The sequence below is a fragment of the Lineus longissimus genome, chromosome 3 (assembly GCF_910592395.1).
Source record: "Lineus longissimus chromosome 3, tnLinLong1.2, whole genome shotgun sequence".
NCBI lineage: Eukaryota > Metazoa > Nemertea > Pilidiophora > Heteronemertea > Lineidae > Lineus > Lineus longissimus.
In genome coordinates, this window is record NC_088310.1 from 20,834,498 (window position 1) to 20,862,411 (window position 27,914).

The 27,914-nt window shown below is 41.1% G+C and overlaps 2 protein-coding genes across 11 annotated transcripts; one reads left to right on the plus strand and one right to left on the minus strand.

Annotated features, from left to right (window-relative positions):
* Positions 1 to 1,251: 1,251 nt before the first annotated feature.
* LOC135484196 (leucine-rich repeat-containing protein 9-like) lies at positions 1,252 to 27,836 on the minus strand. 9 transcript variants are annotated; one of them, XM_064765414.1, is made up of 31 exons: positions 27,720 to 27,836; positions 27,022 to 27,212; positions 26,627 to 26,845; positions 26,349 to 26,489; positions 25,695 to 25,758; positions 24,273 to 24,343; positions 23,480 to 23,662; positions 23,057 to 23,212; positions 15,968 to 16,066; positions 15,635 to 15,726; positions 15,268 to 15,399; positions 14,480 to 14,659; positions 14,193 to 14,316; positions 13,683 to 13,870; positions 12,574 to 12,805; positions 12,055 to 12,194; positions 11,590 to 11,776; positions 11,273 to 11,461; positions 10,858 to 10,884; positions 9,713 to 9,979; positions 9,135 to 9,533; positions 8,800 to 8,922; positions 8,385 to 8,560; positions 7,838 to 8,139; positions 7,280 to 7,566; positions 6,751 to 6,876; positions 6,270 to 6,444; positions 5,813 to 5,881; positions 4,453 to 4,515; positions 2,780 to 2,942; positions 1,252 to 2,433 (listed from the first exon to the last, which is right to left on the minus strand). In XM_064765414.1, the coding sequence occupies exons 2-31, from the start codon at positions 27,085 to 27,087 to the stop codon at positions 2,412 to 2,414; spliced, it is 4,662 nt and encodes a 1,553-aa protein (XP_064621484.1). In that variant the 5' UTR covers positions 27,088 to 27,212; positions 27,720 to 27,836; the 3' UTR covers positions 1,252 to 2,411. The 9 variants fall into 9 exon arrangements, with proteins under 9 accessions (XP_064621484.1, XP_064621485.1, XP_064621487.1 ...); XM_064765415.1 differs by lacking the exon at positions 10,858 to 10,884; XM_064765417.1 differs by lacking the exon at positions 4,453 to 4,515 and having other exon boundaries at positions 5,816 to 5,881.
* LOC135484195 (uncharacterized) lies at positions 16,137 to 22,889 on the plus strand. Of its 2 annotated transcripts, none has more exons than XR_010446431.1 (2): positions 16,137 to 22,486; positions 22,775 to 22,889. XR_010446431.1 is itself a non-coding variant. In XM_064765413.1 (2 exons), the coding sequence occupies exon 2, from the start codon at positions 16,737 to 16,739 to the stop codon at positions 21,984 to 21,986; it is 5,250 nt and encodes a 1,749-aa protein (XP_064621483.1). In that variant the 5' UTR covers positions 16,137 to 16,292; positions 16,581 to 16,736; the 3' UTR covers positions 21,987 to 22,889. The 2 variants fall into 2 exon arrangements, 1 of the variants encoding a protein (XP_064621483.1); XM_064765413.1 differs by having other exon boundaries at positions 16,137 to 16,292; positions 16,581 to 22,889.
* Positions 27,837 to 27,914: the final 78 nt, after the last annotated feature.

A 27,914-nucleotide genomic window follows, 5' to 3' on the forward strand; every position in this document is an offset into this window, starting at 1 on the left:
TTCACATGGAGCGCAAACAAGGGGAACCTGTTCACGCTCTCAGCACCGCCCGGCCGTAGTTCGAAACTGAAGTTGACGGACTTGCAGAACATCCACAGTTGATGTGGAACTTTCGGGCGCCATTATCTTTCTTTTTTAAGCAGAATATCGGGTGTATTGGCGCTGATTGCCCTTCCCAAACACCATCGATGCCCACTGGTCGGTCACTGACGGCAGAGTCAATTGATCAAGAATGGCAGCCACCAACGGAAGACAAGATGTTTTGGGAATGTGTTGGGGTTGCCCTCGTCCCATGCTCCACTCATTTGCGACCTGAGGTCCGCTGATGCTTGGTATCTGGACAGCCTCAAAATGTGAAAATGTTTGTCCCGATTTTCCATTTGAAGAATAAAAACAAGGAAAAGACTGTCCTCAGGCTCAGGTGTGTTTGGGTCGATTACCCTTAGAAAGAGCTCAAATTGGAGGAGACCACCTGTCTTTGGGTGTTTTTGAGCTGATTGTCTCCCTTGAAAGAATTTCAACATGGAGGAGTCGAGACTGTCCTTGTGTTTGTTGGAGATAATTGTTGCTTGGAACGATCCCCACTATGAGGAGACTGTCCTTAGGTGCATTGGGGACGATTGTCCCTTGAAAGAGTTCAAACTGGAGGAGACTGTCCTTGGGTGTATTTGAGTGGAATTCCCTTGAAAGAATTACATATTGGAGGAGACCATCCTTCGGTCTATTGGAGATGATTGTCTCTTGGAATGTTCCCCTCTTGGAGGAGACTGTCTCCAGGTGAATTAGGGATGATTGTCCTTTGAAAGAGTTCAAACAGGAGGAGACTGTCATTGGGTGCATTGGAGATGACGCTTTTGAATGTATTCAAGATGGTTGCCTCTTTTTGGAAAGTATTGAAACATGGAGGAGGCTTTCCTTGGATATATTATGTTTACTTGATTGCTGTGTCTTGAAAGAATTCCCTCCTCGAGGAAACAGTCATTGGACTTATTGAGGATGATTGGCTCTTGAGAGGTATCCTGACTTAGTGGAGACTGTCCTTTTATAGTCACTTGGGAATGATCACCATTTGGAGAAGAATGTCCTTGGTTCTTTTGGAGATAACTACCTTTTGGGAAGGATTCCCAAATGGAGGAGACTCAGGTATATTGGAGATTGTCACTTGGTAAGGATTCCCACTTGGAGATGATTGTCCTCACTCCCATATCTGAGGAGCTGGAGGAACCAACATAAAAGCCAAAACTACAAAAATTCCTTTGAAATGATACTGGCTTTTATTATTTTTTAAATAATTCGTTTTTACAAATATTTACAATAGATTGCATTTATTAATTCTTTAACATGAGACAGTGTTTTAAAACAAAGAGGGTGCAGTCATCATTGAAAAAAAACCCAACATACGTTGTAAACAATCTACAATGAAGTGCATTTATACATGTTGATGTCCTTTTGACTTATGACCTCCCCAATCAAAATTGATAGTTTGATGCGCTACTGTTTAATCTGTAAAAGCAGAAGCGATCTCCCAACATCATAAGGATAATGAGAGACATTGATGTGTCTGCACGATCCCTAAGAAACTTAAACATGCCGTATTCATAATGTGTAAAGATTAAACGATGATTTCCAAATAACCTGAATTTACAAATTATACAAAAGTCGACGAAAAAATGCCTTAGCACCACCAAGTGCAACACAGTCATTTCTAACAAACATTCGAACTGCCTACCCTGTGTGTCCAGCTATATGTAAAACCCCTGGGTTTTCTGATGATTTTAGCATGATCTTTAAACATTTTTCCTTGAGTCAAAGTGAGAAATGGCCCTAACACCCAAATGTGTAAGGATAGGCTGCAGTGGTGAAACATGGACAACTTGATACAGAACAGTATAGCTCGATATCAAATAAACATCACACAACATCATAGTTTTACAAATAAACCAACAAACAATTTACACACTGAATGTACACAAAAACATACAAGCATTTGCCACCTTTGTTTATTATTATCTAAAATACGAAATATCCAGCATTCGAAAACTTTAGAAAATATCCAACATTTAATAACTTCAAAATAGTGAATTGCCTGAGCAATGGACGGTTGACTTTTACCAGGCATGGTCACTGACGGGTGAATAATAACAATAAATGTACCTCAGACTAACAAATTTATAAAACTACAAATGGTACATTGTACGAATCACAAAGAGATATCACAGTTGATCTCAGAATGTCTATACTCTTGCAGAATCCAGAGCACCAGAGTTGCAGCAGCATTAGAACAGTCCTTGTATACCAAAAACTCATTACTTCAAAGTAATGAGAATTTGTCATTACCCATTGCGAGTAAACTGGCTCCTGAACTATCCCACATCTATTAACTGACGGATTAGTAACTGTGGTAAATTTTCTCATTTTCGCCCTCCCCTTGGCCTGAAAAACAATGAGAGAAATGAATAAAATCAAGTTATTCACCAAGAAGGTATTTTGGAAAACCATGTACTAATTGCCAAGGATTTGCATAAGCTTCATTCTCTTGATATTATTATGAATTTTGTTGTTTAAGCATCCTGGTACCGATAATTGGAGAAGCCCCTAGTCTCAGGAAACACTATCCCCACAATGTCCTAACATGCACACCTTTCGTTTCAAATTTATGCATCGCCAGAATATTGGACCCGATGAGGCAAATTTTGGTGTGAATAATAGGCAGCCCACAAGTCTTTGTTAATGATTACCCCCCCCCCCCCCCCCCCGAACAGATTCCAACAATGCTCACCTCTCATTTCCAAAGTAGGTGCTGCCAGGATATTGGACCTGATGTGACGAATGATACTGTGACTGAGGCATATTCTGGGAGTGCTGGTATAGAATAGTGCCACTTCTTGTGTTGTTCCCGACCACTTGCCCGTCAGTTTTTCCGTTGTGTTTCTGTCTTCTCCCTGCAAAAGTAAAGAAGTATAGGCATTAAGATTATTGTCAGACTATTGATGTCATGAAATTACATCGGCGTGACTTTGGCGCTGTTAATGGTTGCATCGTGGAAAAATTGTATCTTTCTACAAGAAAGATTCAAGAGGAAACGTCAGGATTGACTTGTCCCATAGATTGTTCATTTGATGGAAACACTGATAAGATGGAAAATGTTGCATAATGCAAGATGGTTGGGGAAGCATGAGTGACCACAATCCTATTCCTGGAACAAGAATGAACTGAAAACGCAGGTTACAAAATGAACAAGTTTTTATTGATGGTCGCAGCGCCTCACCACATTGTCTAGGTTGTCAGATGCACCATGTTGGCTGGGAAATAACAAAGCATAGGGATCGAGCCCATTAAATCTCTTTTGAGTACAGCTACCTTTGGTAGATTTTAAAACTAAAATAATCAACATTTTAGTGTTAGCGAAATGACTGCATTAATTTTATATTGAAGATATAACAATTTGAATGGAAATATAAGATTTATCCTGCCATTTTATACAAACTGTGGAAAGTTTTGATGAAAGGAAACTACGAAATAAACTACATTCAATATCTATCTCTAAAATGTTATACTTGATTTCTAGCAATACCATGTAAGCACTGAGGAAGACTAAATACAGATTGTGAGAAAGAGGTACAAAATGCTACAAGGACTGCAGGTAGGCCAGGGCAAAGGTCTCATGGCTAAGCTGAGGAATTGATTGGCCAAATTATCACTTGAAATAACAGAATAATAACTAAAGAAAATTTGAATTTCTGGCTATTATTTGTGGAACAGCGATGTGATCTGAAAGGTAATAATGCTTGAAACTAGTTTGAAAGGACAGGATATTCATAAATAATGTCATGCATATATTGGTTTAGATTGAGTTTGAAAATGAAATCGTAGGTTACTTTTACAGCACAACCGAAGAAATGATTCAAAGACTGAAAACACCAAGCCAAACCTTCACACAGATAACAGCAAATTCACTCCACTATTTAATGACAATCATAGTTTGATCGACTTCAAAATAGGTCTCAGCACAGACACAGTGCCACATTTGACAAATAGACAAATAGAGATGACAAGATGCAGGATCGAGTTTGAGTGACCATAGAGAAAGATTTTTAGTATGACACCATTACCACCCCTGTTGATTAAAGAAGACTACCTATTTCCCTCAATTGTACCTTTTATCCCTGAAGTGTGTTAATTTAAAGGACAATTCCTAGCAATTCAAAATCAATTTAGCACGCTCCTAATTCTTATCACTTGCGTAGACCACCCCTACTTCTAGTACTAGTCTATCAGACATCAGAAGAGGACTACAGGGTGACCCAATAAAAGTCACCCAACTGTAATGGCTTTTCAATCAGTTTAGGAGTTTTTATCAGGTCACTGTGTGCAATACCCAGGACTCAGTGCATCTATACTTATTAAATGATAACTTGGTAACGTCAATTTGACTCGTCATTATTTTTGTACCTGGTTCCTTGTGCCCTAGACGATATCGGTAATCTAATAGCATATCTCTCATATCTTTCAAAGCTTCAGGCAAAAATAAAAGAGAATAAAAGCATTATGAGCGTTGAAAGCAACAAATTACAGTGTCATCACCTCCACGTCAGCAGCGCAGGAAAACTACTTTTGTCTCGTGCTACTACCAACACAAACATATAACCTCGTCAACATGGCCAGGCAACCCTCATTCAAGCCGTAATCAAGTGCATAGGAATGAGGGCAACCAAACCCATGGGGACAGGGTCATATTGGAATGATCCAGAACCACAGTAACTCCCGATTCCATTTTCTTCAAATATTTTCCCATCTAAACCTCAATATTTGACCTCCGAGTAAATTCAAAGGCTGGAAGATGTCATCTGTACAAATCGGGTAGTTGCAGGGCTGATTAGAACAAACAAGAAGACTTGGCAATAGGAAAGTGGTCCACAGCATCTAGATGACTTATCATGGTTTCCTAAGAGAATAATTACCAAACATGGCACCACAAATACGTATAATTACCTGTGATTTTGGATCAAAATCTTTATCACCCTTGAGAATAATTTCCCCAGCATGATATGATGGCAAGAGCTCAGCCATGTCAATGCAGAAAGGGAAACTTTTCTCAAGAATATTTTTATGGGTGAGGCAAAATGAGGGTTGAACAAAATGAGGTAAAAATTAATGTTTTCAGCAGTAATAGCTCAACATCCAAACAGAACCTTTTGGGTGTCTTTGACACGTTTGGTCTTGCCTTCAGAATTGGTAGCCTTCCAAACTTCATGTTCCACAAAAGATCTAGATCTGAAAATTAGAATCGTTACGAAATGGTGTCAACTGTAGTTTATAAGACAACAGTTCCAAGGATGTCATTTTGTTGAATGTCTTAACCAAAGTCTGAAAGGGTAAAATGCCAAATAAAATGGGGCTGTTGTCACAACCACTGTTCAGACACAATCAGGACAACTCTACTCTTGACTCAATGGTGTATGGTCATTTAAGCCGATGACCATTTCGGCCAGGTTGTTTCAGCCAATGACCAGAAGCCGTCAATATCCCTTCTTTTAATACCCCCCCCCCCCCAAAGGTTAAGAACTGTATAAAACTCCTTTGTCTTGTCATTTAGTCTTGGAAATATCATGACAAGATGATGTTCTGCCACCTACATGTAAGTCCTTAAACCTGAAATGAATGTCAACACTCAGGTGGCTAGCTTGGCATACTGGAAATAACTAAGCATACACGCATCTATAGTAATGAAATGCAGGTATGGATGAACTGGAAACAGGTGAAAGTACAGGACATTGTAGCAAGCATATGCCCAAGTCAGAAAAGGTTTTACCACGGAACAGATCTGCCAGTTCAGAGCGCACTTCATCTACACTAGCCTGGCACTGGTCAACTTCGTCGCCTAGAAATTTGAATACAATTGACATGAATTTTACAAAGATAATACAATCATATTCATTTGCTGGCATTCCATTTTGGATAAACTTGAAATCTGACAACTACCTATCCAGGATTCTAGCTGCCCAGTGAAGGAAAAGCATTTCATTCCCTTCAACTGAATAGACTAGAATTTGTATAATCACGGCCACTAAGTAAAATGTACACATGCCATGGATTTCACCATGTAACTACTGTTTTGCAATAAGGGCGTTTCCAACTTTCTCATTTTGAAACATGCCAGTAATGCACAATGCACCAACCTGAGAACTCGGTCTCGTAATCTAAACTCGACCCCAGCCTTCCTCATTTTGATGCTGACTAATGACTAAACTCATCAATGTGATACTGACCTTTATTTTCCACCTGCTGCTGCTGCTGTTGTTGCATCTCTTCATCTTTATAATAGTTTGCCCAGCCTCGCTCAGGGGAGTTCAGCTGCACATTGGTCACCTTGACAGGGATATGTGTCTTATACTGGCCAATACCAGGGAGCGTCGTCTCAATGGTTGTTGTGATTTGGGGAATCTAAAAGAAGACACATCAAATAAAGTAAATACATAAGACAGAACATCTGCAATCAACAGGCATGGCAGTTTTGAAATAATCCATACAAATCGGTAGCCATCTTTATACTTTACTTATAAAACCACATCAAAAGCCTACTCAAAAGTATTGAATAAATTGGTTGCTGTTTTGACAAACTCTACAGAGAAGAATTGAACAGATGAACAACCACTGAAGGACAGATGGCATTACAACACTAGCCCTCAGGCTCAGAAAGCTGAAAAGTAAAATTTGAATTCATCTCAGAGTCCCATAACATTGACCCACCTGTTGCTCCATAAAGTAGAGCTCAGCCTTGGTTCTCTCCTCGTCACTTACAGGGATACCATCTATCACCAATAATGTGGGCATTCTGTAGACAAGCATCGGGCGATGGAGCAGACGACGAGCAACCTAAAGGAAGACAGATAGGTGTTTGTAAAATCATACTTGGAACCGACTGCACCATCGAATGCAATCCTTTGAGACCAGGTGAAAGAGCAGGGCTCTCTAACCACCCACAGCAGATATGTTGATGATTTCCAATGTGCCAGGTCATCTTAAACTAATTGGTGTCGCTGAGGCCATTTCACCTTGTAATGTTAGTTGTTTTCCTGGTATAAAAACGGTCCTCCTTCTTAACCCTGTAAAAGTGCATGAGTGACTACCAACATCAGTTTGCCAGAAAATTGTCTTCTTACCACGTTTCAAGAATGTTAAGGAATCTATCAAAAAGTTAATAAAAATAGGTCACAAAATGGGCAGAAATCTGACTATCGAACAAATGTATGACTATGAGTAGTATAATGATACTTACAGCATTACTGACCACCGACAACTCAATCAGGTTGGGCAACGCTTCAAGTTTCTCCAGCTCATTAATGTCCTGGATTCGATTCATGCCGAGGTAAAACCTCTGCAAATTCTCTAACGGCTGTAGGTTCGACAACTCCTTGATCCGGTTCTCCTCGAGATGAAGCTCCTGGAGGTTCCACTGGTTAAGGAAGGAGAGTTCGGAGATCGCCTTTATCTTGTTCCTGTCAAGGACAAGTTCTCGAAGATCCTGTAGAGAATCCAGACCCTCGATCTTTGTTATTTCATTGCCTGACAAAATGTAAAGATGAAGCCTTGAAGGAGGAGTGACACGAGATAATACCCTGCCAACACAAAAGAAGTTTCAAGAGCTTCTGTGCAGAGGGCACTCCTTGCATGTAGTTCTTCCCACTGCTAACCACATAATTATTTTACATTCTCAGAAAAGGAGCTGTCATCTTTCCAGGAACGTTGTATGGGACATGCTACCAATGGTTCTTGGCAAGGAATCACACTGCTTTTAACAAAATCCCTTTTAAATCCACAAAAAATAAAGACGAACCTTGCAGGAAGAGAGCCTTCAAAGCTGTCAGTCTGTTTAGCTGTAGAAGGGACATGTCTTTGATGCCGTTGTACCCTAAATGCAAAACTTCGAGGTTCTCTAAAACTGGGGTGTACGACTCTGGATTGTACAGGTCACTGGCTACCGTATGTGACTGGCCATTACCCATGCCCCTTGGTTTACTGGCTTTTGACTTGGGTAAGATGCACTCCACGTGGTTGTAGTTGAGACACAGAACCCTCAGGTTCACGAGGTTGATCAGACCACTGAAGGAGGCTAGATTGTTGTGCTCTAAATTTACACTGAAAAAGAAGATGCATGTGCCATCAGTTTCTTTACAAGATGTTCAGAGAATGATATGAAAGATGAACAACAGCAGTCCTGAGGAAACCATTGTAGACACTGGTGAAACTCTTCCCAGCTACACTTATGACAGTAAGTTATTATCCAGTGAACAGGTTGAATGCTCAAAAGCTCAACAGAGATATCCTCAAGCGAGACACCGAATTTCCTTCAACAAAGACAACTGTTCGAGAAATGAACCTACCTTCTCAAGTTGATGAATTGGTCTGCAGTACTCAGATCAACTGTCCGAATACTACAGTTTGGAAGATCAAGTTCCCTCACTTCATCGAAGTTTGAATGACCTATACGTTCAGCCACAAAATCTGCAGTGAGACGTCCACCAAATGTTTCTCTGGCAGTGCTGGCCTCAGCAGATTCCTAAAACAGGAGAGATTCTTTTGAGATTTGACAGCAGAAGGAAATACAAAATCGATTGTTCCAGATCATGAGCTAACTGAGGATTAAAGTGCAGAAGATATGGTAACCTACTTTACTATCAATGGTCATCAAGCTGTAACACGGGATCAATAGAGTAGATATAAAGCAGATTTAATTCTTTGCAGCTTTTAAACTTGTCTTCAGAGTTTCGTTTCTGATATAGTGAAAGGGTTCCCTACCACAGCCTGTCCGTCTAAAGCCTTCAGACTCCTCAGATGATAGATGATAAACAGTCGGTAGTTCTCGGTCTCCTTAGCTACTGGGTTTCCAGCCAAATCCAATATCACAAAGTTGGGCAGGTTCTGTAAAGGAAGTATAACAATTACTAATCAAATACAAGAAGTTCACAGTCAATGATAGTGCTCCTTCAAGTTGCATTAGATAAATCTACCCATGTTAGTAGAAGAAACAGGCCTCGCATCTCTCATATTAATGTTAATGTCATTCGCTAGCTTTGCCTCGAGCCTCTGTGATCTAATCTGTATCTAAATTTACTTATGCCTACAGTACTCACCTTGAGATAGAAGACCTCACGTATGTTTGAAATCCTGTTGTTCCCAATATACAGCTCCAACAATGACTGTATCCGCTGCAGGCCGAGCAGCGACACAATCCGGTTGTTCTCCAATGACAGAAAGTGCAGATGCGTCAACTTCTCTAGCCCAGACGTTTCAAGAGTCGATAGGTAATTATGGCTCAGGTTTAGTCGACGTAGCTTGGTCAGTCTACTGATATTATCAAGTTTAGTGATACAGTTATTCTCGAGGGATAACTCTTCAAGATTGATACAAGCATCTAGACCCTCTATCTTTGTGATGTCATTGTCATTGAAAGATGCCCAGCGAAGATTTTCCAGCTTTTCTAAGTTGGATAACTTGCTGATGTGCTGACTATCGAGATTCAAGGTTGTGACCTGGAAAATATAATTTTAAACTGGTGATGTTTAAACTGACAACTCAAAACCAAGTGCGAAGACCATTCATTGGAGTGCTAACAATGAGCACTGTCTCATGCTACCACTGTACATTGGTAAACAGCGTCAATGAACAGCATGAATTACAACTTCCTCAAAAGTGCCAAAAATTTACCTACCTTGGCATACCACTGATTGTCTTGCTCACCAACCCTGTCAGGTTTGAGCCGACTAGTCTGAATGAGTGCCTGGGCATAGGAACCCAACCTCAGCGTCCTCGGCCGCGTCATGTCCGTCCTTGAGTGAGCCAACAATGAGACTTGTGAGATTCTTGACCCTGCTGCCATGCGGAGGGCAGCTGTAGCTTCTGCTTCCGTCACTGTAGCACCATTGAGCTTGGTTACGGACTTGAGACGCCCGATGGCTCGAAGCCGCAGCCCTTCAGGCTGAAAAATGTGAGGAGAATGAAATCTTCTATGAACATACTTTTGTCTGGGCTACAGAAATATAAATGCCAAGGTTATAGAAGTTTTTTCCACTTGACCCCAGCTCTCTGTATCTTGAATATTGTAAGATTACCATTTGCAATTTGTTTCATGTTTCAACGCTATTTCAAAATGCATTACCAAAACTCCTTTTTTCAAAGACTGTCTGTGTACCATTGAATGAAAAATCTGAAACAGTGATGTCCATTGTTTAAGGTTCAAAAGCTGAAGTGAAGTATGTAAAGTTTGTTAGTTTCCATATTATTTTTTATCTGTACAAATCAGCTTTTGGTTGTATCACACATGTGGACTGCTGTGCTTTTATGCTTGAAGTGAAAAAATTGTTTTTAAGCTGCAGGTCTTAGAAAGGGGTAAACATGTAATATGCCAGATATTTTGGGTTCTTCAGGGGAGTGGGGACCAAGCTTAAGCTTGCATCAGCAATCAGGCAGAGGGCAGGATTTTATAGTCAGCATGATTCACTGTGCAAATTTAGATCTGTCATGCAATTAAACTGTAAAAGACAGGGATACTGATGAACAAATGAATTAGCACAGGGAGGAGGAGGAACTTGCCCGGCATCATAACATGAAGAATTTGATCCATGACTGGCAGACTTTTGGGGTTGCCAGCAATATTGGGCAAAGTTTGCTTGTTATTGTTTATTACAAAAGTGAAGAAATTATTGAAATAGTCTGTCGTTTCTTTCAAGCTTCATTATAGGACAGGTTAAATGCCTTTAGCTATAGCTGCGACTACCTATTTCATGTGATAGAAATTAGTGCCCGACATACACGTATATCAGAGACAAAACAAGTGCATGTAGTTGATGATATTACCTCACGCCATCCATTCAGACAAGATAACTATCAAAGTCAAAGAACAAACACAAGAGAATGATGTTCAAACATGTGAGTGCTGAGAACACGATGGAATTGTTGACATGAATCAGTGATGAAAATACAGAGGTCCGACATGTTGAAATTGCTTCAAATATTTTTCTATTTTCTGAAATTCTATTTATACTGTACAATGCACTGTCTCAAAGTGCTATACATTTGTTCACCGGCCTAATCTCAACTCTTTTCTGTAGAGACCAAGGAGCACACAAATTGGTGTGCTAAACTTGGCCATTTCAGGTCAGTTGAAAGTATCTCGAACTCAAGAACTTCCAATCAAAAGCCAGACAATCTTCCAGTGCTCAATGAGGGGAAAACTCCCGAGATAAGTATTGGAATTGGTCCGTCCGCCTACCTTTTGCCAGTTGTTATGTCTGAGATCCACCGTCAACAGTCCTGGCGCATGCTTCCTCAATATGGAGATATCATCTCTAGTATTCTGGAGCTGATTCCAACTCAAATCGAGGTATTTCAGCCTTGTCATACTCTTTACGCCTTCCAAGGTGTTGATTTTGTTGAAGCTAGCATCTAAGTATTCTAACGGCTGAAACAGATGAAGTTTTCAGTTTTTTAATCATAGGCAACAAAAACTAAACAGTATTGCTATAACCTGAACTTTATGTAATACTAGACTTAACAAGCTGAAAAAAATTTGTCCTGAAGAGTACTTACCAGTCCCGCAATGTCATCCAACCTGACAAATTCATTGAAACTGATGATGAGTTTCTTGAGCACTGGCATTGAGTTCAAATGTTTGAGTCTGTTTAGGCCGTTACCATGGAGATTCAAGACTGTCACTTTCACCAAACTGCTTGCTTTTGTCAATTTCAGAAGCAGGTCTTCTGTCAGCTGTATAAGCCTGGAATGGAAGAAGAGACATTATATCATTCGTAAGAGTGGACGTTTGGAAGATAAGGGAAAACAGACCTCAGGCTCAGACAATCAGGCTCAATATCTGTATCTGATCCCATGTGCCTACTCTTGCCAGAGCAGGTCACATGATTAGATGTGGTGACAGCTAAACTGACAAGTAAACTCCTACATTACATCCTGGAAAGGGTCACTATGATTCAATCAAAGTACTTGAAGAAGGCTTATGTATTTTGGAAACACTTTTTCTGTGAGTATCCTGCATACCTTGGCCTTGGTTTAATCTTTGGTTCCATGTCCAGTACATCACCATCATCACTTCCATCGTCAATACCGACTAGACCTTTACAATTGTTCACTGACGAGATGGTTGTGGTCATTTGGAAGAATGTGTTGCGAGGTTTTAACTGAAAAATATTCATACAAATTTATAAGTCAGTTCATGAGCCTATGAAAACCTATAAGTTCAATTTTAGTGCCTAAAATACTGTACAAACCAAGACAATGGCCAGGCTATTCAACAACTGTAGTATCAACTTCTCAATTTTGTTTCTTCCTGAACTGACTATAGTTTCAAACAGCTATGTAGTGCTAAAGAGGTATATTTCAAGGTTTTCTACGCAGCTGCCAGAAGGGTATGTGCTCTGAGATGTCTGGTTGTCCGTTATAACTTGACAGTTGCCCTGCAATAGGCTTTATACGAAAACTCGTAACTTGTCTATCTGATAATTCGGTTGTCAAGGGCAAGCGGACAAGTGGGAAAATCTCACCCTGGTAAAAGCTTACCCTGGTCATGTATTCAAACTCCACAACGTACTCTGGCATAACTAAATCTCGATCGAACACAAACCATTCACACTGCCGATTGATGCACTCGCATTGCTGGGGTGGGGCAGGAGGTGGCGGGACAAGATCTGGATTACTCATACTTGTTCGGCTCTGAGCACGCACTTTACAGTTGTCATGTTTCTTTGGTCTGAACACAGAATCCGTGTGAGGGTAAAATGCTTTGTTGACTCTGAAATGATGACGGAGGCTGCAGCATACAACTCTGTAAGGTGGTACAATCATAGCCCTGGTACAATCATAGCCATTTATGATGCACTTTTTGATGGCATCCTCTACTACTAGTCTGACATAATGAGAAGACAAGACTGGTAGATGGTTATATATAATTTCTGCCCTGCTGTATGATTATGGCATAATTCATGGAATCTTTCAACTCTACACCATCACGATTCATCGCCAAACTCGAAGGAGTATTAGTTCATATATGAGTTTGACCAGCTTTTTAATGTCATTGTTATGCAAAGAACGTCTCTAGAATGCCAACCACCTATCCCGCGGAGAGTCACTTACGCAGGTCAAAAATTCGAGAGACCCCACGAAACCTCTCACACTGCGCAAGGAACATTCAAACACATTTGAGAATTTCATCACTTTTTAAACCATGACTATCCCAATGGTTACTCCTTCACACTCAGGAGGGCCTCACAATCTGGAACATTCCTAACTGACTGCCCATATTACATGGTCTTTCAAAACCTTCCATGGTAACCTTTCCCTGGAATTCCACACGTGCTCACAGTTAGCTTGCCACCAATTCTAACAAATTGCACCCTCTAACAATCACACCTCTTTCCAATGACTATTTGCACCAATTTTTTTCACACCAAGGGGGCATTACAAGCCGAAACATGCCCTGCCTAATCATCTGCGAGATGCATTTATATAGTATTGAATCACTTTTTTCTCCCTTTTTATATAAGATTTCTAGACTAGTTCACAAAGAAATTAAATTGGTTTGGGTGAATTCGATGAGCCAAAAATGTTACAGAACATGCTTTTCTTGACATGTATATGTGTATGATCTGGGGAAAACAGTCCAAACTTACTGTTTCATATCCAAGGATGGTTGACTCCTGCCAATGTAAACCTTCGAAATGATAAGCTGACCCAATCTAAAAGGAGTGTTGTCGGAATATTGCTTGCCCTTGCTTTGTTTTAGCTTGTATTCTATACGGAACTTGTCAGCCATGTTCAGACTGTTCGCAAGAGGAATAGCACCATCTTTCCCTAGTTGCTGAAAAAGACAAAAGAGTTGATGGCTTCATGTTGCATATTGACTCGAACAACATTGATGCACCTAGTTGACGGACCAGCGCATATCCAACTTTTGCCACACTCAAATGCAAAAGCATAGCTGTCAGTCAACTAAAGGAAGCGGTGGTGGACAGGATTGGCACCAGTTGTCACATGACTTTCAAATGAGAGAGAATCAGTCAGAGTAACCTGCGAGTGCACATGATACAATGCATGCTTCATACCACTGCGGTAACTGCAAATACCAAGTACAGATTAGACAATCAATCCATACTGGTACTTGGTAATACTGTCATTCTTACCAAATGTGTGTCAGCGTCAAGGAATCCTTCTTCAAGCACTCTAGCAGGTTCTGTCTGACCCCCAGGAACCTCAGGGTCCCACACCCAGAAGAGATATTCTAGAAGCTTCCTTTGTTGGGTGTTTCTGCATGGGAAGAGATAAAGACTTGAAATATCTACTGGTATGAAATGTAATCCATTGATAAATCCACTCTCTAACAAAATTCAATTGAGAAATGTTTAAAAAGTAAAGCTGGGGCATATGCCACTACACTAAACTACACTATACACAAATAAACTGTTCTTACTTCTGTGGATTATAGATGTCTTCCTCTTCGGAATGTTTGGCAAGTTTGTCGTCGAACCTCATTCTGAGAATACGATTGTGGACACGCGTAATGCGGTGGATTTTGATACCAGTGATGCCTTGTTCCTTGTAGTCCGAGGCACAGAATCGGGACAAGATCAGGTCATGGCAGGACGTGAACCTTAAGAAAGATAATGATCATTTCATAACGGCAAATGTTACAGTTTATAGTTTGATATCCAAAGCAATGACATGGTCAGTTAACATAACATGTCAGGGGAAATCAAATTTCAAATTTTCCTATCTGGGTCTAACACATTAAAGTCGCATTAAAGTACCAGAACCAAATTTTTTTTCCATTCAATCCAAAACAACCTTTTCCCCCAAAAGAATAAGGCAATAGAAACAGCTAGAAAACTACATAACATATATTTTTTGGAAATACAAAGAGTTTATCAGAGGTTACCAAGATAACCGGGGGTTGCTTTTACACAAACATCATTTCCATGGGGTTTTTCTGTGTTGACAGTCACAATAACCTGTTGCCATCACACCTATCCTACATCGAAGGAAAATGTCAGACTTACTTCCTGGACAAAGGCGTCATAACATCTAATGCTCAGACTGTCAAAAATGTGCTTTCATAAATGCTCAAGTTTTTTGTGGCTTTCTCAAAGAAATTATCAAGCATCTGAGATATAGTCATCTTTAAAATGACCTCAGAGCCCTTGTTTCCAGATATAGGCAAATGCTGAATCCTTCAAAGATACTAAGCATTTATCTCCTTACCAAACATCTGAGAGAGCCCCATCCTCAAAACGCAGGTTTCCTCCTGTCTCAAGTTCACATAGCAGCCTATGTATTGTCAGCTCGGTCATCTGTTTCAGACGATTTTCACTCTCTTTATGGAAGAATTCAACCCTAGAAAACATGACAACACATGTAAATGACCGAATTTGACTCACCAGACCTCCAAGAGACAAAGCTTTTTAAGAACCTGGCTCCCTAATTCGGGATACGTAGGACTAGGATGCCACATGCAAGTTCCAATTTTCTAGGGAAAGAGGTACCCGGTACATTTAAGCTTCATGCAAGGACCTTTTATCACTACCTCAAGTTCAAAGATTATCAAAGTCGTACTTGAATATCTGCTTACTCATTGATCTTTTTCTCCCATTGCTTCATTTTCTCATTGATGGCATCCATTTTTGTTTTCAAAGCAATCAGGGCCTCCTGGTCTTCTTTAGCCTATAAAATCCAGAAAACATCCGGTCAAAAACAAACCATGAAACTCCGAAATCCCTTTTTCAGAAACACAACCCTTTTCCCAGTGAGGGTAAAACTCCTTGAAGACACGATTTTAAACATAATCCCCCCCTTGCATGTTGGTAGCACTCGAGTAAAAACGACACGATGACAGTAAAAGTTCTTTTGGTTTAAAAATATTCCTGTGCTTCATCAGCCATAGTTCGTTAACCTCTAAGCTCACCTGAAGGACTCGTACATCTCGGTCACTCTCGGTGTCACTGTCATGAGTTTCTACCGTACTCTCGTCAGCAGACGTCAACTCCTGAATTTCCCTTTTTATCTGAAAAGATAAGAAGAATTTCACTGAGTGCACATGGTTAATATTGATATTTTCAGTACTCAATGGATTATTAGATGTGGATTATGGCGCGGAAGTTTGAATTTCCCGCACAGATTATTTGTAAGCGCATGCGCACTCGCCAAATTACGTGAAAACAACCGGAGTCAGGAAGAACGGAGTGGTCGGGGAAAAAGGGTCGATTTTCATATACTATATGGGCAGACTGGTAAGAAATCTATCTGTATTATAAGATCAATATGTATAGAAAGTGTACGCCCCTCAATATGTAAGAAAGACTCCTGGTAATAATAGTAATCGCCGGTGGAATTGGCGAAGGTTCATTTCCATGTGGTCGCGCACTGTTCTTCAATGCAGTGCTGCCCTCTTTTATTCAGCTTATAACTAAAGTAATAGAAAGAGTACTGTAAAATCGCACCTGAGACATCAGTTTGCTGGGAATTTCTAGTTATGGTCAATGTTAATGTCACATTCTGTTCACATTGTATCATTGTAGGTTTCAAATGACCTTTTGGACCTTTGTACGGTTAGAAGTCAAGAAAATCTAGTCATAGTAAAAGTCTGCGTTTCGTCCATTGATTGAATACAACTCCGACCCCCCCCGCCTTCTCTCTCCACAATTTGAAACCAGTACCACCAGATAACGAAAAGGATGGCAGCTACAGCTAAAGCCAAGAAAGAAAGAGGTATTGCCAAGGGATCCGTCACGAGAGCTGACAAAACGTTGTATGGTTTGATTGGCAGGAAACGGCCTTTGGTTGAAGTGAAAACGGCACATGAGACAGCTACTGCTGCCTATGAGGAACTGGTGAACAGACATCAAGAGTATTTGCGTACTCTTGATGAACCTTCCGATATTGAACGTGAAGATGAATGGCTTCAGGATCATGCCGATCGTTGTGACAAGTGGGCAGATGATGTGAATGATTACGCTGCTACATTCACCACGACAACTGTTACGCACCCTGCTGTTAGGCCAACGGTAGCTGCTCCGAAAATGGATTTAAAAGTCGATAGGGTGGAAAAGCCTACCTTTACGGGGAAAGTGCTTGACTACTTTCAATTCAGAAAGGACTTCAAGTTTGTGTATGCCAAATACTCTGAGGAAGAAACTCTTTACTGTCTTCGCAAAGCAGTAGGAGACGATGGCCGCAAATGGTTAGTCGCAGTGAACTCTGTGTCCGAAGCGTGGGCCATCCTGGACCAGCAATACGGTGATCCACGTGTAATTTCTGATGCAGTTTTGAACAGCCTTGCTAAGCAGAAACCGGTACCAGAGGAGGATATGACCAAGTTTGCAAACTTTTACCACCATATCAAGAGCGCAAAGAACATACTCGGGGAACTGCATCGCGCAAACGATTTAGACAACTCTACAACCCTGGCAACGATGGAATCAAAACTTAGTTACAATGACAGACTCAAATGGGCTAGATTTCAATTAGAAAAGGTTGTGGACCCTTGTGTTGATAGTTTTTTGAGGTTTTTGAATGTTGAAATGAATGTAAAGCGTATTGCTGGTGCGGAAATTCGTAGTGGGGCATCGAGTAATTATGGCAACGGTAGTCATAAATCCGGAAAGGTGTGCGCTGAAACCGCAAAATTACGCAATGAGGCCGCATCCTCAAATTCTTATGCTACAGTGTCATTTGGTAAATCAAAGGCCGCTCCATCTTCACCTGGAACCGCGTCCGCAGTTAATACTAGAGAACCTCCTAAAACCTCATGTTGGGTTTGTTCCGAGCAACATAGGCCCCAGGAATGTGGAAAATTTCTTGGGATGAGTCTAGGGCAGCGTTTATCTGAGGTAAAGAAAAACAAAGGTTGTTATTTTTGCCTAAACAGGCATTATGGCCAATGTAAACAAAGAAGAAAATGCACAAAGTTGACTGACAATCAACCCTGCAAATACAGTCACCATGTTTTGCTTCATGGAGCTCCCTTTGAAGTTAGAGACAGCCCTGTCCCTAGTGTGGCTGGATTTGAAGGTGCAGTGACCAACCCAATCACAGCAGAAGATCGAAGCCTCCTTCCTGTCATCCAAGGCAACATATCAAACCCATCCACTGGTCGTACAATGGCTAAGGCGTGTGTCTTTCTTGATAGTGGTGCCTCCCTTTCACTGATAAAGGAAAGCACGGCAAAGAACTTGGGACTTCCAGGACAAAACCTCACGGTGACCATTGGGAAAATTGGAGCGTCCGAGGAGGAGTTTTGTACAAAACTTTATAGTCTGATCGTGCAATCAGTCAAAGGGGGTCCAAGTTTCAGAATAGAGGCTATAGGTATTCCCGAAATTTGTGGTGAGATCGCTAAGGTGAACACAGATGTTTTAGCACAGCTGTTTGGGGTGGAAAATGGTGAACTTCATCGTGGTTCTGGTCACCCAGATTTATTGATTGGTCTGGACTTCGTTAAATTTCATAGTGGTGAGACAACGGTAAAAGGGGATGTAGCACTTAGGAAATGTCCATTAGGCCCAGTGTTATTTGGAATCGGTGAGGGAATTGGGCAGAAAGCTGGCATTCATCTCCTGCAAGAGGTTCATCGTGCTCCTGATGTCAGTCTTAAGGAATTCTGGTCTGCTGAGGAAATGGGGATTGCTCTGAATCCATGCTGCTTGGAAAGCCCAGGTGAGAAAAAGATGACTCCCATCGAGAAAGCAGAAGATGAGATGATCCGAAAATCAGCAATCAAGGTTGGAGAGCGATGGATGATTCCTATTCCATGGAAAAGGGACCCACGAGAGCTTCCTGATAACTACACTCAAGCACTGGCAAGATTACAGTCCACCGAAAAGAAGTTAAGACAGAACGATGAGTATGCGCGGATGTATCAGGGACAGATCGATGACCTTGTTGCACGAGGGTGTGCTAGGAAACTTACCACAGAGGAGATCGAAACCTACAATGGTCCGGTATTTTATCTGAGTCATCACGCTGTCCTCAGGCCAGAAAAGGAATCTACACCTTGTCGGGTTGTCTTCAACAGCGCAGCAAATTTTCGTGGTCACTGTCTGAATGAGTACCAGTGTAAAGGACCCAACCTGCTGAACAGCCTCCTGGGAGTGATCATGAGATTCCGCGAAAAACCCATTGCGATATATGGGGACATCTCCAAGATGTACCATTCGATTCTTATATCACCAACTGTCGATGCCAATACTCATAGGTTCTTGTGGCGCGACTTGGAAAACCGCCCTCCGGATATTTACAAAAAACTTGTGCTCACCTTTGGAGATAAATGTTCACCGGCAGTTGCAAACACGGCCCTCAACCTCACCGCTGAGGAAGCAGCTGCCCAGTACCCTGAAGCTGCTGAAATGATACTCAACTCGAGATACATGGATGACATAGCTGATAGCTTGGATGATGATGCTGAGGCAGAGCAGCGAAAAGATGAAGCCGACCAAATATTGGAAAGAGGCCATTTTCGGATCAAAAAGTGGACATCAAATGCCAGCCGCCAAGAAACAGAGCCGACGACAGGAGAAAAGTTCACTCTTCTTTCAGCTGATGACAAAGTTTTAGGCATCTGTTGGGATCGCGTATCTGACACGCTTCACATCGCTTGCAATAATGTCAACTTAAACGTAAAATTAGGCAAAATAGGAGAAGCGCTACCGCCAATCATGACCAAACGAATGATACTTAGTGTTATAGCGGGGGTATTCGATGTCATTGGATATGTCTCACCTTTTTTGATCACTGCCAAGATTGGGCTACAAAAACTGTGGCGTGAAAATTATGGATGGGACGATGATATTTCCAGTCAGGAGAAGGAGCTCTGGCGTCAGTGGTTCATACAGTTGAGAAAACTAAAAGAAGTCCAATTCGACCGATGTCTGACCCCGACAGGTGCACAAGGGAAACCAATTTTGATCGTCTGTTGCGATGCTTCGGAGCAAGCTTTTGGTGCTGTGGCCCACATAAGATGGCTTTTGGACACGGGAAAGTTTGATGTGCGTTTTGTCATGGCAAAATCCAAAGTTGCGCCTTTGAAATCTCTTGGTATCCCAAAGCTGGAAATCAATAGCTGTGTTTTAGGGGCACGGCTAAACCACACCATCAGATCGAATACACGTCTTGATTTTGAGAAAACTGTTCTATTTACAGACTCGAAGATTGCATTAGCGTGGATTCAGTCCGAGTCCCGGGTGTATAAGCCATTTGTTTCCGTGAGAGTAGGGGAAATTCAGATGAAGAGTGACAAAGCTGATTGGCGGCACATCCCATCTGAAGACAACGTTGCAGATGATGTCAGTAGGGGCCTTCAACTAGACCAACTTGATGGACGTTGGAAAAATGGAGCCAGCTTCTTGCGGCGCCCCGAGGGAGAATGGCCAAAGGATAGAGGGGAAATCGTCGGGAGTACGGAGAAAACAGCCATAGAGTCGGAAAGGAGAAAGGTGCAGATTGTGTCAGTCACCCTTGCAGAAATCCAAGACAGCGAAAGTTACATCAAGAGGTTCTCAACGCTAAGAAAAGCCATTACGATAACGGCCATGAGAGACAGGTTTATATACAACCTGAAAGCAGTACTTGGAAAACAACCCAAAATGACAGGGGACATCACTCTGGAGGAAAAACAAAAGGCTGAGAGAACTCTTATACAAGATGCCCAACGTGCACTGGTACCACTCATGGAAAAACAGAAGTTAAACAATCTTTCACCGACAAAGGATGAAAATGGAACTATTGTAGTAAAAGGACGTACTCGGCATTTGGTTTCGTACGACGTACACAGTCCACCCATATTACCGGCCACTGCGTGGCTGTCGACACTCATAGTCCGACATGTGCATGGTAACTGTGGACACCCTGGGATAGCAGCTTGTGCAGCCAAGGTGAGAAGGAAGCACTGGATATTGGGTGTGGCACGCCTTGCCAAAGCAGTGAAAAGAAGATGTGTATTTTGTCGTGAATGGGCAGGAAAGACGGAACTACAAGTCATGGCTGATCTGCCATTGTGTCGCCTACAGCCGCACACTCCACCATTCCACTACACATCAGTTGACCTGTTTGGGCCAATAAACGTACGGATAAGCCGCAATAAGACTGATAAAGCATACGGTGTGCTATTTACCTGCCTTATGGTAAGAGCGGTTTACATTGATGTCGCCACTGACTACTCGACTGAAGGGTTTTTAATGGTGCTGAGAAGATTCTTTGCAGTAAGGGGATACCCAACAACCCTATGGAGCGATCGGGGAAGCCAGCTTGTAGGAGCAGATGCAGAGTTACGTCGTGCAGTTGAAAACTGGGAGCAAGCCGAATTGAAAAACTTCTGCCATGAAAGACAAATGGAGTGGAAGTTCTTCACGCCCACTGCAGCACATCAGAATGGCTGCGCAGAAAGTATGATAAAGACGACAAAGTTGGCGATCAAGAGGGCTATCGGAGAACAGACTCTTACAGCACTTGAACTACAAACGGTGTTCTTCGAAATAACGAATCTAATCAACTCGAGACCCATAGGACGATGTACTAATGATCCAGATGATGGTCCGTATCTGTCACCAAATGATCTGTTACTTGGTCGTGCCAGCTCCACAATTCCACAGGGACCGTTCTTGGAGACCAAAAATCCACGCCATAGATATGAGTTCTGTCAAAAGGTAGTACAAAACTGGTGGGTGCGTTGGTACCGCGATGTTTTTCCTGAACTTGTGCCTCGCAAAAAGTGGCACAGCTCGGAGCGCAATGTCTCAGTGGGGGACTACGTCCTGGTGAAAGATCCTAATCCTATTCGGGGTCAATGGAACAAGGGGCTGATAATAGAAGTGTTCCCAGGAGACGATGGAAAGGTTCGAAATGTTCGTGTAAAAACCGCGCGCGGAAAGTATGAACGCCCAATCACGAGGATTGTCGTTTTGTATCCAGTTGAAGGTTATGAAGATTAGTCATGAACGCAATACTTGACAAGTAGTTGAAAAAATTAGGGACACTGAACTCTATAAGAGTATTCTGTTTGTTTCATTGAATACTTGGTATTCATATTCCAGTCATGAAGTTCACGTTTGAACTAGGTTTGTTCTGTTTGACATGTTTGAAATTTGCTAGTTTGTATCTTTGTAAAGTTGAATCATTATATTGTATTTCATGTTAAAGGTAAAGGTTACCCACAATTTCAAGTTTTAAGGGGAGTGTCCACGAATGTCTTTGTTTCATACTCTAGGTGAATTCAATAGGAGTATCTTTATGTTTCATATCCAATGGACTCTGTCAGCGGGGGGAGGGTGGATTATTAGATGTGGATTATGGCGCGGAAGTTTGAATTTCCCGCACAGATTATTTGTAAGCGCATGCGCACTCGCCAAATTACGTGAAAACAACCGGAGTCAGGAAGAACGGAGTGGTCGGGGAAAAAGGGTCGATTTTCATATACTATATGGGCAGACTGGTAAGAAATCTATCTGTATTATAAGATCAATATGTATAGAAAGTGTACGCCCCTCAATATGTAAGAAAGACTCCTGGTAATAATAGTAATCGCCGGTGGAATTGGCGAAGGTTCATTTCCATGTGGTCGCGCACTGTTCTTCAATGCAGTGCTGCCCTCTTTTATTCAGCTTATAACTAAAGTAATAGAAAGAGTACTGTAAAATCGCACCTGAGACATCAGTTTGCTGGGAATTTCTAGTTATGGTCAATGTTAATGTCACATTCTGTTCACATTGTATCATTGTAGGTTTCAAATGACCTTTTGGACCTTTGTACGGTTAGAAGTCAAGAAAATCTAGTCATAGTAAAAGTCTGCGTTTCGTCCATTGATTGAATACAACTCCGACCCCCCCCGCCTTCTCTCTCCACTCAATTTGATTGAGGCAAGACAGACTAACAATAACATCACAGGACCCAAAAATCAAATTCTGTGAGGTTCGTGTGAAAGCTCTGTGGCAAATTACATAAATGCAGGCATAAGTTACAAAAATGAATTTAAACTAAAACTCTCAATTTAAGTCTAACTCACCTCTTTCACAGCACAATGCAACCGCCTCAGCCTGTCTCTAGGTGATTTCAACAGGTGATTATTCGCCTCCTCGAGTTTCGCCAACATATCTGAGAGCTGGCGCTTGATTGTCTTCACACGCATGTTGTAGAACATCTTCTTTTTCACAACCGTTGTCTGCAAAAAACAAGGTAATCAACAATCGTCAGTATGAATTTTATTTTGATCCCTTGCAAAATACAAATCATTTTTTATTCTAGTTTTCATACATACACGCATTGTATTTCCAAACCTGTGATAGAGTCACCTGTGTGAACGACCCAGTGAAATGCCCATAAAATTGAAAGGTAATCAAAAGCCAATTCAATACAGATTTTAAATGCTAACTAAGATATACTGCACTTATTATCGCTGACATTATAGATGAAGCTCAAATTAACTTACTTCTGCTAATTCTCCAAGACTCTTGTTGGAGACATCCAGGCAATCCAACCTGGTGAGGTTTGGGAGGTGATAGAGCACGTGAGTAGAGTAGTTACAGAGTAAACACACTGGGTTTGGTGAATAAAGTGGGTCCTTTAGGCTCAGGTGGTTCAAGAATGGAAGACGAATCAAGTTTGTCAGGTCCTGCAATTGGGAGAATGAGGCCATTAGAAATGTGTTCATCAGAGTGTGTTTAACACTCGAGAAGCGGGCAATAGGTCTCCGGTTTGAACCCAGCAGTCAGCATGAGACTCAGACAGGGCTCTTTGTCTAACTCAATGCCATACTCATCTAGGTGTACAAATTGAAACCGGTCATGAATGCTCAGGAAGTAGCACTGATAGAACAGCTCTACTGAAATGCTTCAGGATTGAACAGGGTTTTAGTTTGAAGTCAGATGATACCTCAACCGTAGTTGATATGCGAATCGAAACCACAACTTTATCTTTTTGGAAGTGCTACTAACAGGTATTGATTGAGCAAACCACTGTCACTGCACACCAGTGAACACATTGACACGTAACTCTAAGCAACAGGACAAGTCTGAATGAATGCACTGACGAGGAAAATAAATGAGCTAATTGGATCAATTTCCTGTTTCAGGTATCACGCCTTGAATGGGGAGGTACTGCTAACAGCATTCAACAAAATAGCTACAGTGTAGTGTAGACACTTTCTAAAATGCAAAAAAGAAATTTTGTAATCTAGGTCCAGGATATGATTTTACACTACATTTATACCAAACTAGACCAACCTTGAATGAGTATAACTTGTTCCCAGACAGATTTAATGTCTGTAAACAAATGTGCCCATCTAATGAGTGACCTGCAATGGGAAGACATAATAAAGGATTATTCCCAATTATCAATGCTACTGAAAAGACTACTGAAGTATAACGGTTTGGTCTATATTTTCTAGGGCTACATCTAAGAATATACAGTGGAACCCCGGTCGGCGACCACCTCAGTAACGCGACCACCCCGCGAACACGACCAAAATTCTCCGGTCCCGAATGGTTTTCTCTCGAATTCCCATTAACTGGCCCTCGCTAACACGACCACCCCGGTACCCAAACCGCGACCACCAGCTTGGTCGGTCCCAAACTGCAAATTAACCCCGCTAACGCGACCATGAGGCCTAATTGCCGAAATCAACCATGACCGCATCGTATCAATTGGCACCTTCTCGCAAATCCGTGTTGATAGTTAGCACCTCGAACACAATGACCATGGGAATCCATATGAAAATAAATGATGTGTGAGTGAGTTTGATCAAATGTAAGCGCAAATAAAATGAAGAATAAACTTTCTTTTCGACTCACGGTTTGTTTTCATCATTTAGTATTAAATGATGTCAAGAGGCATGCGCACGTAGTTTTTAGGACAAATAAATTATGTTGATTAGTAAGAGTACCAATACTCAAAGTAAAGAATGCTTACTACGTCGTAATATTGATAAAATACGTTTTTAAAAAGATGATTTAATCAGTACCAGTTCAAATTGGCTGAAGTTAAAGCAGGAAGACATCAGGAAGAATTCTCAACATCTTCTCACATCACCTCTCTCAATGTTAGCGGGAATATTAGCTTGACATCAAGAAGGGCAGCTGCCGATGGTGTGAATAACATGCTTGCTCTAATTAGCATGCTCAAGTTTTAATGTAATGTTTGGTCTAATTAGCTCTCGTCAGTTTATTTACTCATTTACATAAGTTGTAAATTAAACGCAAAACACTCAAGAAAATGATTTTTTATTCGTAATATACACACAAAATTATCGAATCACCCGGTGGCGTAGTCATTAATGCATGTCAATGTACACACAGCATATCTGCCAGGATGTTTTGGCGGGAAAACCTACTTATCATTCTTAAATTCACTAACACGACCACCCCGGTAACACGACCACTTCGGCTTAGTCCCTTGGGTGGTCGTGTTACCGGGGTTCCACTGTAATCCATTTTTCCCCAAAGTCATTTTTCTCACTCAATCATTATCTTAAAAATGGATTTTGAGCATCTCGGAATACACATTCTTATTATAGGTAATTCATCTTGCATACATGTAATGATGTATCATCATGACCAGGCTTACAAAGCACTTTCCCATCACTATACATACATTATCAATCAGTTTACGATGGGATATTTTCAGTGTAAACAACTTGAGAAATTTACCTATTTTTTCAATTTGGTTATCGGCCAAGTTTAACTCTTTCAGCCTTCTTATGTGGCTGATATTCTGAAAATAACAGCATAGAGATAACAATTACAAAGTCGTATATAGTGGACACAATACAGAAAATAGGCTATTAATAACACTTCTAAAGAAAATTCCATTGCCATGGGCTTTACATTCATGAAAACTTACATCCTGTATTTAAAAAGGGAAACTCATATTTACAGGCACGAGCCAGGTATCAAGTTTCACGAAGTTGCCGATAGGGGTCTCTCCTATCCCACACTATATAAAAAATACTCATTTTTGAATGAGAAATATAATCTTGTTGAATCAACCAAGCACTAACTGAGTATACATACTATTATTCACCGGCCTGAAGATTACAAATTTGATCCCCTTGTTACTGCCTATACATGTAGTATAGTATAGTAGCCAGGCTTTAGTCCGTCCCCATTTGATTTGAATATCTTTAATGAAAATGTTCTCAATACAATATCACATTGGGATTTTGGGTGAACAATGCTCAAACGTCAAAGGAGGACAATCCTTCCAATATTTACCTTTGGAGCAATCATGATAAAATAATGAGAAATCCCAAAGTGTACAACTTTCATCAAGATTTTTCCTTATGATATGTGTCTATCACCTACCTCAACTCTCTGAATTTCATTCCCATTCAGCCATAGCACCTCTAGTTCAGTCAGGCCTTCTAGACCCTTTATTTTTCGTATCTGGTTTGAATACAGGTACAGTTTCTTCAACAACTTGCATGATTCTAACCCTGTGATTTCCTGGAAACAGATAATAAACAAAGATCTGAACCTATTTTGCATCCATCATTTAGAAGAAGTCAAGGCATTAAACTTGAAGTCTCTGGTATTGAAAATTCCAATTACCTCATTCACACGAAAACTCAAAGGAAACTTACCCTGATGCAGCACTCGGAGGCCCAGAACTCCTGCAGCTTTGGACAAAAAGACAATCCTTCTATTTTGTTGATTTGTTGGCCCATCAGAATAAGCTTTTCTAAGTTGGGAAAATAATGCATTCCTATGAGCTTTGGGAAGCCAGAGAAAAACATTTCCAATAGTTTGATGCCTTCGCCCTCCTGTTCTAGTTTTCCAAAATTGAGTCCATTCACGGCACACTAAAAATGATATACAAAAAATAGGAAATAAAATGTGTTATAAATGTAGCATGTTTGTTAGTTTCAAACTTGATCATATCCAATAATGCTATTCAAAAAGGAATCACGGTAAATTTCCTCTAACATCTGATCCCCCCCCCCCCAAGTCAAGAGAAGACATGGGGTGAAATACATACCATTTCTTTCATGATTTCATCTTCCTCCTCCATTGAGAGCTTGTTTTTTTTCACAGGACTAGCCATGGTGATGTTATATTACTGGGCAGTCAGCACTTCTAACTCGAGAAGAACTTGGCCTTCACCAAGCTGGGTTCATGAAAGGCAATATTCACTGACACTTAGTGACAGCCGAGACATTTTTGGAAATTCTGAAATAGTGAAATGGTAAATTTTAAAGGTAGGCCTAGACTTTGAAATTACTATACAGGCTAAGAGTGGGAGTGGCTCTGATCGTCTTTGTCGAAAAGGCCTAGCCTAGTTAGTATTGCATGTTACAGCACAAACCTATTGAGGCTATTCACCAAAATTTGATTCGAATTCCTGTTGCCCAAGCATGAGATGGGTTGAGAAAAGGCACTGGTGTAAAGGAATGGACATCCTAGGAATGCAGGACCCCATACAATACCTATGTATTGTACTTTAACGAAAGGACCGGACTTCGATTCCGGGGGACTTGCATTTTTTTTACACCGGTCTCACGCACTTCACAGGCATCATACATTACAAAAACGCACGTCAATCAATTATGAATTACGTGACTGTGCGAGACTGGTCGCAGTGCGATTGACTTTTTGGGGGAGAGCTCATTTGAGGCAAAATAAATAAAACGAATACAAGTCTAGGGAAAACAAGAGAGATAACCATTATCCACATACCATTTCCATTTCAACAACACTGTCTACGTTACTTAAGATTATGTGAAATGTGTGATGAAAAACAAAACAACAGCAAAAGTTAAGATTCAGGAAATCACGTCCGCCATATTGGACGCCTACAGTCCATTCAGGATTGGTTGGAATAGGGCACATGACCAAGGCCGTTGCCTGGGTTTCACCAGTCATGTGATGGCG

Bases quoted from the DNA above. Each gene is read 5' to 3' on its own strand.
- LOC135484196 (XM_064765414.1), bottom strand. From the start codon at position 27,087: ATGGCTAGTCCTGTGAAAAAAAACAAGCTCTCAATGGAGGAGGAAGAT. The intron at 11,462-11,589 runs GTAAGTACTCTT...CATCTGTTTCAG, and splicing joins TGGATGACATTGCGGGACTG to CCGTTAGAATACTTAGATGC. The intron at 2,434-2,779 runs GTGAGCATTGTT...ATTGTTTTTCAG, and splicing joins ACCTACTTTGGAAATGAGAG to GCCAAGGGGAGGGCGAAAAT.
- LOC135484195 (XM_064765413.1), top strand. From the start codon at position 16,737: ATGGCAGCTACAGCTAAAGCCAAGAAAGAAAGAGGTATTGCCAAGGGA.